The sequence below is a fragment of the Colias philodice genome, chromosome 11 (assembly GCF_061535455.1).
Source record: "Colias philodice isolate Cphi_HAF_F1 chromosome 11, ilColPhil1 Martin Lab GWU primary, whole genome shotgun sequence".
Classification (NCBI taxonomy): domain Eukaryota; kingdom Metazoa; phylum Arthropoda; class Insecta; order Lepidoptera; family Pieridae; genus Colias; species Colias philodice.
The window spans coordinates 5,435,963-5,452,118 of NC_143096.1; the positions used below are offsets into that span (position 1 = coordinate 5,435,963).

The window sequence follows — 16,156 nt, forward strand, 5'->3', positions numbered from 1 at the left end:
ACAACAAAAAGCATTGTGTATTCTGTATACTGTATACATAATGCATAGATATGATTGAAAGTTGAGCATACTTTTCGAATGGGGTCACGCTCATCGGGTACATTTACCTAACAAAATTATTATGTTCAAGTTGTATAAAATTTTGCGCTTTCAAGAAAGCAAGGGCTATTTTCCAAATCTAGAATTCTTGGAAAAATTTGAACGAAAGATAGAGAATTATCAACTACTCAGTAGTAATAGTTGAATTTAATTGTTTCCTCGGATACAATCGGATTTAAATACATAAAAATTAATTAAGTAGAACCAGTTTTTTCGTAAATTAACATTGTTTACTTTGATTATCTATTAATTCGAAAGAATCAATAATCTTAGGTGAGCATATTAATTTTATTTAAATTTCAATGAAGAGTTAGCCGAAAATAAAATTAATTTATTTTTTAAAAAGATAATTAGGTATAACTGTCACAACAAAAGTTACGTTCCTATTCTTAGTTGGATCCCATAATACAATTTTTTCTTTCATTTTGTTGTTCCATATAAATATGATTTCATTTACGTTTACGAAATAGATGGATTCATTCAATGTTTTTTGTTAATTTTTCTAATCACACGAAGAAACGAATCGGAAGACACAACCAGAAACAAACGCTATTTAACACACGGCCAACAAATAAAAGGTCATGGGAAAGATGCGGTAGAATATGTGAGTATCACGTCTCTGAATGACAATTTGATTTTTTATTACCACATTGAATTTATGAAGATAATTATTAGCTACGTAAAGGTCGATACACTGCACGCCGTGACGCGGGAATCGGGATGCACGAGCGTGAATACGAATAAACAAATCTTCGTTCAGGATTTGATTGCATGACGAAATTCGATTTAGCGTTAGTTCAGCTCTCGTGGTTTAGCACAGTATTTAATTGCTCAAGCTACTAGATATTTCGTGCTTATTTTGTTAAAAACTCTTGGTTATTTCTGGAAATGTAAACGAGATTTTTGTGTTATCACTTATCATGCCACTTTAGCAATAAAAAGGATTAAGAATTGGATTTCTGATGAAGGTTGAAGTCATAACAATGTTTTTTAACCTTGGCAATAAATATTTTTACGACAATATCTAAATTAGTAGGTATATCAGATATCATAAAAAATGTAGTATGTAGATTGTAGATATATTTTAAGCACGCATACGTCTATTGCATTAAAAAATATAATGATGCTTATAGCTAACATTGTATTCCCTATAATCTATATTATATATCATCTCGTCTAATATCATTTCAGACTGCATTTTCGACCGTAGCAAATTATGCCAACCATTTAAAAAGTTAATAGAAAAAAATCCGGTATAACGTACAGTGTACACTAGAACTATTATGCTATTAACTATTAACACGTGTTACGAGTCCATGACATAACTCATACAGTGCGAAATATCAACTGTTTAATATTTTAACACTATTACATTAAAAATGCCATAAAGACATCATAACAAAGCCTTGTTAGAATGAGTGTACCAGGCTAGAGGTCAAACGTTCTTACATCTGTTGAGATAAAGTTACTTACTGCCTCAGATTATATAACTGTTGTGATGAAACAGATCGTAAATGCCAACAGTGGATCTGCTTTATATTTCGTAAATTTTAGCAATGAGTAATGAATGTTCAGGATGTTTAAAATTTACATATTCAACAGACACATGTATCATAATATTTTGATTATGCGCTTCAATCAATTAGACTCGACACATAATGTATAAACAAATTTTAGACGTAAGGAACGTAAGAACACCAATATCCTTTACATACTATTTGTTATCTTTACGCCAATATGTTAAAATTAAAAAGAAAGAGAAAACGGCTTAGGAGCTACCTCAACAACTGATCACTATAAGAGCGCCATAAACCGATGTTTCTTTTGTATTATTTAGAAATAAAATTCAATTAGTACCTAACAAGGATATTGCAAACGTAATTATCATATTAAACACGGCTCCGTCGTTTATAGCGACTGGTAAATTAACAACAAAAAAATTCAACGAACGTCAATGAAAAGGAAACGGCGTGGAATTTGTCGGAGGCAGACAGATATTTAGCAGAACCATTTTACAATTAATATTATTACACACGCTTGCACACGACTTCGCCCACGTTTCTGCTAACAATTAACTTCCTGTTTAAATATCATAGCTTCTCATTACTCTGATAATCTTTAATTTAATAACTGTCGGTTACGGACCTAAGTTTCTTGACTAGTTGTTTCAACGCGATGATATTTATTTAAAAAACGCTCATATTATTTTAAGTGCTCTATCAGGCAAAAGTTTCTTAAGTACTTGTGTCTATATAGCTGGTAATGCTTGTTAAATGTAAATATATCAGACTACTATACTACGTATACGGTTTATATAATTTAACTTCTATAATCTATAATTATTATTTATATAGACTATCGACTCTACATTTCTAATACAAAGATAATGGCTTCTTTTTTAAACACGTATACTTTTCCTACTTACTTACTACGTGTTTTCTAAAATAAAGTTATCTAAAATCTTTTACAGTAAAACATTTTAGTTATTGGTATATTTCGTAGTAATTGCGATAGAAAAGGAGAACGTTTGCAGTTTTCCTAGTAGCCGTGCAAAAATATTCGATCCTACTACTGTATATCTCATTAAGCATTTCTTTCTTATGGTAAGTAAAAATACGTTTCAAAAACGAAATATTTACTTATGAAATGTTTAAAAATTCTGTTATAGTTAATGCAACAAATTCTGCTTAGAACTAGAATTGGTCGACTCATTGGCCATTGTATCCAATCATAGGAAAGGATACAGGCATAATTCTTGAATAACTGCTTCCTTTCTTAATAATTGAATCATACTTTGATTTCAATGTCTATCAACGACACAATAAACACGTTCATTTAGCCACTTCTTTATGTACATAGAAATTCACATTGTTACATTATTATACTTTACTAAGTTCCTCATCGAGCTACGACTGCTGAACAAAAGTCGAAATGGTGTTGTAATCTAAGATGATGTACAAAAATTTCTGTGTCCATAAAAGAAACAACAATTGAAGGCACTTAAGGCGTAGGCGAGGGAGACACACGTAATTGATAAGCATAATCGTACCGTGAATCAGATTTTACATTGTGGGGAACAGTTAAATAATCCTAATAAAGGTATAATAATATTATTCGTAACGCGCACTCTCATACGTCACAGTTATTACAGCAATTGAATGTGGTGTGGGGAACCATTGTTTAGAAGTTGTTACATGCTACTAGCCATTTAAACACGGGTTTAACAAATTTGCTTACAAAATATTCATTTGTCATACAAATGTTATTTATGTAGCACCATCTACATAATATGCAATGTGGATTCTATTCAATTGTAAAGAAAAATTCGGACCGCACCACAGAAAACTTAATAGTAGTTAACGCTAACCGCACATAACTTCATATTCAAGATAACAGCTAGATTTTAATTTTACATTGTAAATTATATTTATATAATTCACAATCCTGAATATGAGTGAGTTCTACTTTTTATATGAACTCGCGTTTTAATTTATTCAAAAATTTATCTTTTTACTGCAGCTCATTAACTTATCCAATCAGAAACATGTTAAATATTTACTCTTATTTTAATATATTATTTTAATATATTAGTATAAAAATGTAAAAAAATATCATCAATAAACGCATATTATTATAAAAGTCAATGCTGAGAAGATACGAATCATAGTATAAATCTAGCTTACAACACAAGTAGTAAAGCGAGTTATTCGGAACTCGGCCAAAACAGGTGCAACTCTTTCTCATATTTATATTTATTCAAAAGTTTGCATTAAATATCAATAATCGACAATTAAATAAAAATATTTAACTCTACCTTATTCGTAGTAAGGAAAATTATCTATTAAAGATACAGAGCTGCCTAATATTTAAGAATCGGCTTTAAACTAGGGCGAGCAGTTTATTGGCTTATGTAATCATCACCAGACGATTTTGGATGTTATACGAATGCTGATGGTTCTAAATCATAACAACTGTTATGGTTTTGTTTTATGGAGCGGAAGTTAGCAAGCCACCTAAAGAACGCTTTCTTTTTCGTTAACGCATTCTTCTGTTATATCATAGATCTCATTTAAGATTACCTAGCTAAAAATAAACGATTAGTCTGATATGGAATTAGAGATATTATAACTGAAGATGTTTTTAAAAAATTTCCTTATTCACGTGCAATTTTGTTGACGTTCTTTTGTATTGTGTGGAATGAAACATTATTTAATTCATTTTTCATACTTTATACTATTGATAATATGATGGTTGATGAAAGCCAGATATTAATTAGCTCAGAGCCCAAGGTACCTATGTGATATGATTTATTTACTTGAGGGTAATTTAGCTTATAGGTACACCTACATATTCACATTTAATAGCATTTCACAATCAAATTACAATTTTAGCGCAAATTGAGCCAAATTGTTTCAATGTTACCCCTACGCAGATAATAGCGTAACCCTATTGTTTTGTAGATTTAATGACCAGCTTAATCCTACAGTATTCGAATGATTGAGAACGAAAAAAAGCCTTCTGCACTCTGAATAAGCATTGAAAACACGCAGCTCTTATGATTGAAACTTAAGTAGTTAAGCAAAAATATGTGAAATTAATTATTTCAATAAATCTAAATAATATACTATCCACTTTTTACAAGCATTGAGAACACGCTCTACTTCTAAGTTCTAGGAAGACAACAGCAGCAAAAAATATGAAATTATATACCCAACCGGTTAAAAAATCTATACATGTATATGCACTTTTATGTATACAGATATAATGAAATGAATACAATACATATAATGTACTCGTAACACACTGACCGCTATCCGAGTCTGACATAACGGAGCTAAGGCCCGTTATATTGCAGGCACTGTTTAATTGCATATTATACCTTCGTGTTGCTTGGTTTTAAGTAAAATCGTATATGTACTTCGAGTAAAATATTTTGCGGAACAAATTTTTAAAAAAATTATCTTGCCTATACTTTCTCACCTTAAATAGATGAAACTAGATTTCATCTCGTGTAGTGAAATTAAAACATGCAATTGTCTCAAAAAACATCTTTGAGTCCCCCTATCAAAGTTCTTTAAAGATTTTTAAAAGTAGACAATTAATTGAAATTAACATTAATCAAGTCAATAAACACTACAAAATCAACAGACAAGTCTACATTAATCATAACTAGCTAGCTACCAGCTCTCATATACTAACCTGTAATTATTTGTTAATTAAATATTGAAACCGCATGACTTCTGCACCTGATGTAGTAGGTCGAAGACGTAGCTAGCCGCAATAGGATGTCTGCGACCTTCAATATAGAAAGTGATCGGAGTTTATTCTGATTCTAATAATCTTCATTAACTTCTGATACTGAGAGTTGTTTATGAGTTTCCGTGATATCGTTGCCTTGAAAATTAAATCCAAATTAATTGTAATTTTATACGAAGTAATTATCCTAATTAATTATACACATGTGCGTGATAGTATAATGACCTACGTAAAGTAGATTTAAATCTTAAAAAATATAGGATGTTTTAGAATTGCGGGCGGTAAACATAAGACGACAAATTCGTAACCTAAGCGTTCAACTATAAATAAAATTATTGAGAAATAAATGTAACGTTACCACTACTCTTATCCTAATAGGCGATTGTCAAGCATTGCGCTCCAGTTTCTTGCCGGTCCACTGGGCTTAGTATTACAAAGTACGCCACACCCTCAACCAATCTGAGCTACTTTTTGCAATAGCTTTCCCCTTATAGCGTTATGTTCACAATATATCACAACTGGTACTGTGAGATAATACATTATTAAATAATATTTCATATTGTAACTGATTTTAGACTTTACTTTATAAATACTTCACGCATTCAACTTCAACATACATATTGTGATGGTGAACACAACCTACTTCCATAGCTATTAAACGGTGAAATGTAGACCATTTTACACATTCTCTAGAATTTAATTGGTATCTTGCATAATTCGTATAATTTTGTGTATAATTTTATTAATTTGCCTTTATATTTATTTTAAAATACCTAAAGTATTAATAAATCTAAGTTTTATATGCTAATATTTATTTTATTTACTTAAACTGAATTTTGCAGTATGTACCCATACTACAAAATTCAGTTGCTTTTTCTGTAAATTTTAATTCAATGTAAGTATAGTCTAAATTGACCGACAACCGACATGAAAAACCACGTTACTATTTTAAACCGTCGCGTCGGTCAAAACACGTTAGTTAAAGAGGACAAATTATATAAAACAATTGATGACTTAAAAAATGAAGCTCAAAATAACAATCGCTATTTGCGAAATATTCACAAGCGCATCGTTAATTCAACAATAGTGTTTCATCATTATTATGATGTACTTACTGACAACAAATACTTATTATTTCTCAGAAGCCAATGAGTGCTCTTCTACTTGGAACAATCTTTTAAAAAAATATGTCATATCCATGAAAATATATATAATAGATGATCAACGAAAAAATCGGAGTACAAAAATATAAGTCCCTACTTATATAGCAGAGCATACCGTACTCTGAGGCTCGTTTTACTGCCTATAGATACATAGCTAATATTTTTAAATTTAACTGGTCGATTTAAAGTAATTCTTATATGGCTCGTTGCCTTGCAGTCGACAATAATCAATAATTCATAATAACTATTAATAAATATATTCATAGTTCAATTATTTGAAAACCAAATATGTAAGCAGGTATTTATACACATTATCGTCTCGGGACATTGACGTGAATACATGTAATAAGTTAGCTCCGTATAAATAAAATGAAAAGTGCGTGAATTAGTGGCTGTATAGAAAAGCTTTGTTGTTAAATAGATTTGGAATATAAAAAGTGATTTAGTTAACAATTTCAATCATTAAAACACAAGAAAAAACTAAAGTAAAACCATCTAAATGTGTGTGAAGTGTCGGTAGTTAAGATTTGTAAAAGAAAAAAAGTTAAAGTGACTGACGGTTAACGAACATTTTATGTGACATTGTCGGACAATTAGTGTTGGAAGTTAGAAACTGAACGTATTTTCGAACTAACATCTTGAAGCTGCCATAGTATAGTGGTGCACAATACACGTAACGACTGATCGATACGAAGTTCAAATCATCGTTAATACTTTTTTTTCTTTTTTTTTTTCCTATTAAATCGACTTTTGTAATTTCTCATATTTAACTGAATTTAAGTTTGGAACACCTATTGTGTAGGATTTTTTTTTTTATTTTTTATTTTTTTTAAACTCCTTCCAATTTTAACATGGCAACACGACTAATGGAATGTGCAGGATGTCTGAACGTAATCGAATCAAGAAGGTATCTACAATGCTGTTCATGTGAATCAACTTATGATCTCGCCTGTGCTAATATACCTGAAAAACGCTTTTACAGTGCTATGACTCAAAAACATAAAAGCGTCTGGAAATGTCAGGCGTGTAAAAATAAACAGCCTAAAGTCGATAATACCAACACACCTATTCGGGCTGACAAACCTGAACGCAATTCAGGATCTTCTAGTGATGATGGTACTCCAACTATAACTAATACCAAAAAAATCGCAAAGCAGTCTCAAATCACCTCACAAATTGATTATTTATCTGAGGAACACATAATTGCAAGCATAAGCGATCGTGTTCTTGTCGCTTTAAAAAAAGAAATACAATCTACAATATCCCAGGTAGTCAGAGACGAACTGAGTACTATTAAGGAAGATCTGCAGGATCTCAGGAAGTCAGTAAGTTTTTTAAGTGACCAATATGACGAAATGAAGTCAAGTGTTGCTAACGTTATACAAGTAAATAAAAAACTTAAGGAAGAAAACGAAACACTGTCAACACTTGCTGCAGATATGGCTGAAAGATTGAATGTAATCGAACAAAACCTGCGGGAAAACAACCTGGAAATACACGGAGTTCCCGAGTACAGTGGTGAAAACGTTTACAATATTATGAAACAATGCGCACAAGTCGTCGGTTACACCTTGGATGAATCTAATATCACAAATTGCACTCGAGTTGCAAAAATAAACAAAAACTCTGCAACGGCACGCACAATAATAGTAAAGTTTAGGAATGTAAGACTTCGTGACGAATTCTACTCGGCAGTACATAGATTTAACAAATCCAATCCTAAAGACAAACTCAATACATCTCTTCTGGGAATCGCAGGTGATAGAAAACCTATCTATGTGGCCGAACATCTCTCACCAGCTAATAAAAATCTTCATGCTCTCACTCGTATAAAAGCGAAGGAATTCTCTTACCGTTTCGTATGGGTTCGTAATGGAAGAATTTATGCTAGAAAAGATGAACATACTCCTTACATATTGATTAAAAATAAAGATTCTTTGCATTTAATACGCTGATTTGAATATAATAAATGTTACTCTACGTTGGATTATAATAATTAATAACTTTATACATAATGGCTATATCAATTTTTTATCAGAATGTAAGGGGTATTAAGACTAAAACTAATGAATTATACAAATCTATACTTTGCAACAATTATGACATATTATGTTTAACCGAGACGTGGCTTAATGATTCGATACTTGATTCTGAATTGTGTGATAATAGATATACGGTTGTTCGGAGAGATCGGGACAGGTCGTTTCTAAGTAGATTCCATAAAAATCATGGTGGAGGGGTTCTTATGGCAATTTCGAATGATTTAGAATTCTCAGTCAGACACGATTGGCAATCTTGTTCGCTTGAGGATTTATGGGTTCAAATTAAGATCAATACGAAATTAGTAATTAATCTGTGTACTGTTTATATTCCTGACTATATACCATACTCGTGCTTCAAAGAATTTCTGAATAATTGTGCCAGAATAGTGAATTTGTCATCCGAACATGTAACCTACATTTTTGGAGACTTTAATTTACCGGATATAATATGGAGTATAGATGAAAAACGACCTTTGCATTATAAAACGAATAAATCAGAGGCTATTTACAACTTGCTCCATAATACTTCTTTATTGCAAATTAACTATGTTTTTAATAATAATAATAAATTATTAGATTTAGTCATAACAAATGATCCTAACTCTTTGTCCACCAACATAGAAGAACCGATTAGTCGTCCTGACATACATCATCCGCCTCTAGTCCTTCACTATAAAACCCCACTACCTTCTCTAATTGAGAATATTCCGTTAAATAAACTTTGCTACCACAAAATTGATTATGAATCTTGTATACGCGAAATAAAAAGTTTTGATTGGGAGCATCATATAAATATTCTTGGTTGTGATGATTTTTTAAACTTTTTCTATGAGAAACTTCGCAAAATAATACAAACACATACTCCAAAATGTAAAAGTAAGAGTAATAAATATCCGATATGGTTTTCCACTAATTTAATTAAGTTAGTTAAAAGCAAAAATAAATTTCATAACCGTTACATGAAATGGAACAATCCTCGTGATTATGACACGTTCTCTTTACTTAGGAGCCGTACTAAAAAACTAATTAAAACTTGTTTTATTGATTATTTAGACAACATTGAAAAAAATTTGTCACACAATATTAAATCTTTTTGGAAATATACTAAAACAAAAAAAATAACAAATACTTTACCCAGCAACATGTATTTTGGAGACAGGAAAGCTAGTAACGGGGAAGACATTGCTAATCTCTTCGCTGATTATTTCTCTTCTGTATACTCTGACTGCGTTACTAGTGACTACACACCTAATTTTTCTGCAGCAAATTTCTCATTATCTCATGTTAGGCTCTCGGATCATGACATTCAACGAAGGTTTAGAACTATTGATGTTAACAAATGTGCTGGACCAGACGGTATTCCGCCAATCTTTATCAAGCTCTGTGCTACGGCCCTAGTCAGACCTCTCTCACTATTGTATAATAAATGCCTTTCTGAGGGGACCTTTCCCTCGTTGTGGAAGATAGCTAGAATCACTCCCACTTATAAATCTGGTGACAAAAGTTGTGTATCGAACTATCGTCCAATAAGTGTTCTTAGTTGTTTTGCCAAAATATACGAGAGCCTCGTTTATGAACATATATACGCACATATTAAACATAAATTAAATCCTAATCAACATGGTTTCATTTCAGGTAAATCAACAAATTCAAATCTTCTTATATATACTTCGTATTTGTGTTCCTGTTTTGGGGAGCGGGTGCAGGTTGACTCCGTATATACAGATTTCTCTAAGGCCTTTGACCGCGTTAATCATATTATTCTATTAATAAAAGCTGCTCATCTTGGAATACACGGCAACCTGCACCGTTGGCTGCAGTCGTATCTTATGAACCGATCGCAACTGGTTACTGTATTTGGATACAGCTCAATTGCCTATCACACAAAATCTGGAGTTCCCCAGGGCTCCAATTTAGGACCATTATTATTTCTAATATTTATAAATGACCTTCTACATATAATAGAGAGTAATTGTTTGGCTTATGCTGATGATCTTAAAATTTACCGTGCAATAAAAAGCGTAGATGATTGTAAATTATTACAATATGACATTAATAAAATTCATGATTGGTGTATAGATAATTGTATGGAACTAAATATTAATAAGTGTAAAGTGATAACATTTTCCAAAAGTAAATATAAAATTGAGTTTTCATACAGAATCTCAAATTTCGTGTTAGAAAGAGTTGATCAGGTATCAGATTTAGGAGTAATATTTGATTCGGTATTGTCCTTTAGAAACCATTATGACCACATTTGTAGCAAAGCAAACAAAACTCTGGGCTTTACTTAGAGTTGCCAAACCATTTAAATGTCCATCTTCTTGGATTATTCTTTATAACTCTCTTGTAAGAAGCATCCTTGAATACTGTTCGTCGGTATGGTCACCAATATATAATATACATATTGATAGAATTGAGGCAATCCAGCGACGATTTGTAAGATCATTGTGTATTAGATTAGGTTTAAGAAATAGTATTAAGGAGTATGATGACAGACTTTTAAAATTTAACATGAAAAGTTTAAAGAATCGGAGGATTAACTCCGATCTTTGTTATATTCACAGGATTGTCAATGGTGCCCTGCATGAGAATTTATTAGATGAAATAAATATTAATGTTCCAAGTCGGTCCAAAAGGTCCTATAAATTATTTGCCTTGCCAACTACAAAAAACATGGTCTCTCAGAACAGCCCTTTGATCCGAATGTGTAGGCTTTATAATGAGATCTGTGACAATAATGATATTTTCCTATATAATTTGTATCAATTTAGAAATATAATAAATATTAATTTAAATGATGAATAAAATTCAAGTTAACACTTATAATTAATTTAAATTATTTTTGTTATTTTAATTAATGAGTACTGATATATTGATAAAACATTTGTCTTGATTTAATGATGGTATGTAGTTACTGTATTCACTTTTTTATGTTATTGTAATGATTTAAATGTTGTGTGCAGTTTTAATTGGGTCGTAATCTTAATATTGTTTAATTTAGTAAGTTGATGTAAATGTTCTTGGATTATATCCTGTAACTGTGCCTTATATAAATAAATAAATAAATAAATAAATTTCTTTGCATAATTCATATATAAATTATAGAGTACATCATTTATTGAAACTTATGACTACTGAAGTTACCTTGCACACATTATTTCATAACAATTTTACATATGTTAATGTGTTAATGTATAACTTTCAGATGCGGCGGCAGGGTCGGCTATCGGCCAGCGGCGCACTCGTAGTGCGTTCCGCCTCTGCTTTACAAGGTAATTAACGCCAAAAATATACAATTTTGATCACATCTTCATGTCATATTTAACAAAATATTTATGATATAATTTATATTATGAAAGAAATCGTGTTAGTTACTTTACTTAGCTATTACTCAAAAACGATATTTTGGAACGAAGTTCCTTATTGTGCGATTGAATACGCCGGCTAAGGGGGCTAGGCGAGCATCACAAAAATTCTTACACAGACACAGAAGTGTATGAGCATTCCTTCACTTATTTTATTTATCATTTAACTCCTAAATATTGTTAATTTAGGGCTGATTTTTCAATCCTTGGTTAAAACTTATTCGTCGAATAATGTATAAAACTACCATTTTAAAAACGTATTCTAATTGCCCGTATTAATTTTAGTTTACGTGACATTTTAATATTATCGTGTAATACTTTATTGGACGGATAAGTTTTATCCAAGCATTGAAAAATCGGCCCTTATTTAATTATACCTCCCATAATACTTATTTCAAAACGGAAGGAACTTCGTTCCAATCGGGTATCCCACATGTCAGATATTTTTGTTCATTTTTCTTTGTATTTGTCTCCACCTGAATTAGAATAACTGATGGTATATTTGTTTGCAGATAATTGCTATATTTATTCTAGTACGAAGTTGGTTGAAACTAATAGATTCCTCTTTTTTCATTTCAGTGTGGCTCTGGTTGCTGCTCTTCGTATTTCAAAATGAATTCCGGATATCGTGGTCCATTCAACCCGGGGTGTGTATCATTTATCATTTCACATTTATAACTAAGTACAATTAATTTCATGTTGTGTCCCTATTTTCATTTATTTTTCAAATAAAAAGGAATTTGTTATTTGCTATTATTATATGATGACTGTTATGATTTTGTTTCATAATTCATCTATTTAAGTAAGAAAATAAAATCACTACGCAAATACGTATATAATTGAGCCTTACTACATCAACAACTAGGAATATTTCTATATAAAGAAATATATATTTTGTAATAATTTAAATAAAAATAAAAACAAATTTTATTATTTATTATTAATTTACTATACTGTGTTTTTTCTAGTATTTGGACTTCGACAATCTTCCTGAAACAAATTTCACGTGTACCGGCAAAGTTATCGGTGGTTACTATGCAGATTTAGAGACGTCTTGCCAAATGTTTCACGTTTGCACTGTAGGACAACAAGATGAACCCATGGATATAAAGTTCCTCTGTCTTAACGGCACTGTCTTTGACCAGGTAAAGATTTAAAATAACCCAATTTAATTATTTTATTTATTAAACTAATCAAATCTGCAATACCTAATATTCAAACAAATGTTTAGTATTGGCTAAAATATGTTTTTCTGTTAATATTTTAGTATGTCTGTAATGTGGGTATTTAATTTAATTACAGGAGACTCGAGTATGCGAAAGGGTTGACGAAGTTGATTGCACAAAGTCTGAAAAATTTTACAGTTTAAATTTAGAATTATATGGAAATACTGTACCCCCTATAATAACGCCAGAACTGAAAGATGAATCTAAACAAACAGAACCACCTCAACAGCCATCCAAATCGAGCACTGAAGGTACTTCTGATCCATTTATTAACGATTCGTCTACAAACGCTGATAAAAACCTAAACCAAACGACCGATATTATTGATTCTACTGAAGATCCAATACAGGAAACTAATAAAGATGAAAATCGAAACCAACATACTAATAAACCTATACAAACTTCAACCTTGAAAGTTGAAGAGGAAGGTAATATCTTAATTTAACTTATAACTTAGTCGATATCACTAATATATTTAGAATTTATTTATTATTGCCAATTATTTTAGTCCGTTTTTAAAATAATTTCTCTTTGTATTTTCAGAGTACGAAGATGAGGAGGAAGGAGTAGATGGGGAATATGAAGATGATTATCCTCAATCTGTTACGACAACAACTACCCATCAATCGATAACAACCGTATCTTCAACAGCCAAACATCCTCCTAGTACTTTATCACCATCAACTATTCGTCCTCCTATATCCCACATAATTTCTTCTTCTCCTTCTCCTACGCTTTCTTCGATTTCTTCTCCATCCTATTCTACTATCTCACCATCCTTAATTCCTTCGTCAACATTAGATCCATCATTATTGTCACCACAAGAGTTTATATACCGCCACCGTGGTCCAGGATCTGAAGCCATATCGTTCCAAAGACAAAGTTTTCGACCAGCTGATGGTGTTTATATAACGCATGCTCCACCACAGCAGTTTGACCACTTTCAATACGAATCATCCAGAACTGCACCCCGCCCTACCGCACCACGGCCAGTTCCATTTGTGCAACGCCCACAACCAGCACCCTTTAGAGCAACTACAATAGATCCACGGGATCAATTGCTGCGACCAGGACAATCGCTACAAGCCCCAGAACGACATGAAATCTCTTTACAAAATAGACCACAACCTTATCCTTCGCCGTTACCTTCACAACAACCATTACCTTTTAATCCATTCTATTATGATCGAAAGCGAAGTGAGGACTCTAGCCCTGAAGAACAATCATCCTTGTCGGCTCGATCTGTAGCGCCTATAGTTGAAACAGAAAGGCCACCAGTAAAACCCAAGAGTCCTCCTCGAGTTATTGTGACAGCCAGTGCATCAGTTAGTGACAGCACTGGAAAGCGATTGAACTATACTGTGGGTAATGTAGTTAGTGCAGTAAAACCAATTGTTGCGATAAATTATGATGACTACAAAGAATCCGATCTTATATTTGATCCATTCTTTCTTGACGTACCAAAACTCCAAGCAAGACGAAAAACAAGATCTAATCGAAATAGACAAATATTTACAGTACCTGCCACCGCTACTATATCTTCACTTGGAACGTTAGAAACCAAAATAAAGGCTACATTATCCCCAGTAACGTCACGAGCGACAACGACAAAATTATATTCTACTGAAACTCCAACGACAACAACTACAATGGCATGGAATCCAGAAGATTATGTCGACGATAACTATGAACCCCACGCATACATGCCGCCTGTTCCACCATTAGCAGTGTTGGCTCGTGATACTTTCAATAGTAGAAATCAAGACAGGCATTCGTTTAACAAAATTGTCGAGAAACATAACCAAGAAAATAAGAAAACACATCGCATGGAGCTGTCTAAGCCGACACATTCTGCTATGCAGACAATCTCTAGTCAAAGCGCGGGTACCGAGGCTGCGGATATTATCACCTCACCGTCGCCCATTGAAGCACCCGCTTGCGCCAAATCGCGCTCCTATGACTGTCGGAATCGTGCCTAATAAATATAGGAATTAGCTCACTTTATAAATAGATAAGTAGATTCATATTTAAATAGTTAGTGAATTTTAAACATAAAACTGATTTTCCTGCTGTATAAATAAAATATTGTAACTTTTAGTTTGATTTACATAAGTAGACAATTTAATGTTATTGAAGTTACAACAAGATGATATTGATAAATCTGCGTTATTATACTTTTATACCATAATATTGTAAATGTTTATTATGACACCTTTTTTAATCGGTTTTTAGAATACCTACCTACTGTAAATATTTTAACATAAAACAATAAAAACTAAGTTTCGTATAATTGTTTCACTCATTCGTTTATTTCGCTTACAAGTCGCTTACCTATACAGGGTGTAATCGTTAAGTGTGCACAGGCACTTATTCCGTAACTATTGCAGATATCAAAAAACTTTATACTGATATCGAAAGACCTTTACCTAATGAGTAAAATGACAACAATGACTTTTTAAAAATAAAACGGGAAATATCCAAAAATTTTACACCAAACACTCCCATACATTTAGTATATCTCATACTTATACATTTAGTATATCTCATACAATACATTTAGTATGACTATCCTAAACATGTAATATGAAAAATTTTGGTTCTTTTTTTGAATTTGTGCTTAAATTACTTCGCAAATTTTAGTAAAAATTAATTTGAAAACTGTAAACAGAGCTCGATGTGGAATACAATGGTATTCCAAAACGAGGACGACACTTCGAACATTTGCATTGAACACAAAATGTATGGAAAATTCAATGTATGGGAGTGTTTAATGTGACTTTTTTTGGATATTTCCCGTTTTATTTTTTAAAAGTTATTATTGTCATTTTACTCATTAGGTAAAGGGCTTTCGATGTCAGTATTAAGTTTTTAGATATCTGCAATAGTTACGGAATAATCACCTGTGCACACTTAACGATTACACCCTGTATAGTACATTACACAATACACATTATGAAAAGATTAATGATAACCTGAAACTGACTAATCACTATTAACACAAT

The 16,156-nt window shown here is 31.9% G+C and overlaps 1 protein-coding gene across 2 annotated transcripts in view; it reads left to right on the forward strand.

Annotated features, from left to right (window-relative positions):
• LOC149484570 (uncharacterized) overlaps positions 1-15,452 on the forward strand; it is a 36,602-nt gene extending 21,150 nt beyond the window's left edge. The window contains exons 3-7 of one of the 2 annotated variants that reach the window (XM_089700729.1): positions 11,769-11,835; positions 12,508-12,575; positions 12,897-13,073; positions 13,231-13,405; positions 13,698-15,452. In XM_089700729.1, coding sequence (XP_089556855.1) covers positions 11,769-11,835; positions 12,508-12,575; positions 12,897-13,073; positions 13,231-13,405; positions 13,698-15,133 — 1,923 coding nt within the window. In that variant the 3' untranslated portion in view covers positions 15,134-15,452. Of the gene's footprint in view, positions 1-11,768; positions 11,836-12,507; positions 12,576-12,896; positions 13,074-13,230; positions 13,583-13,697 lie in introns of both variants that reach the window. The other variant, XM_089700728.1, reaches the window with a different exon arrangement.
• Positions 15,453-16,156: the final 704 nt, after the last annotated feature.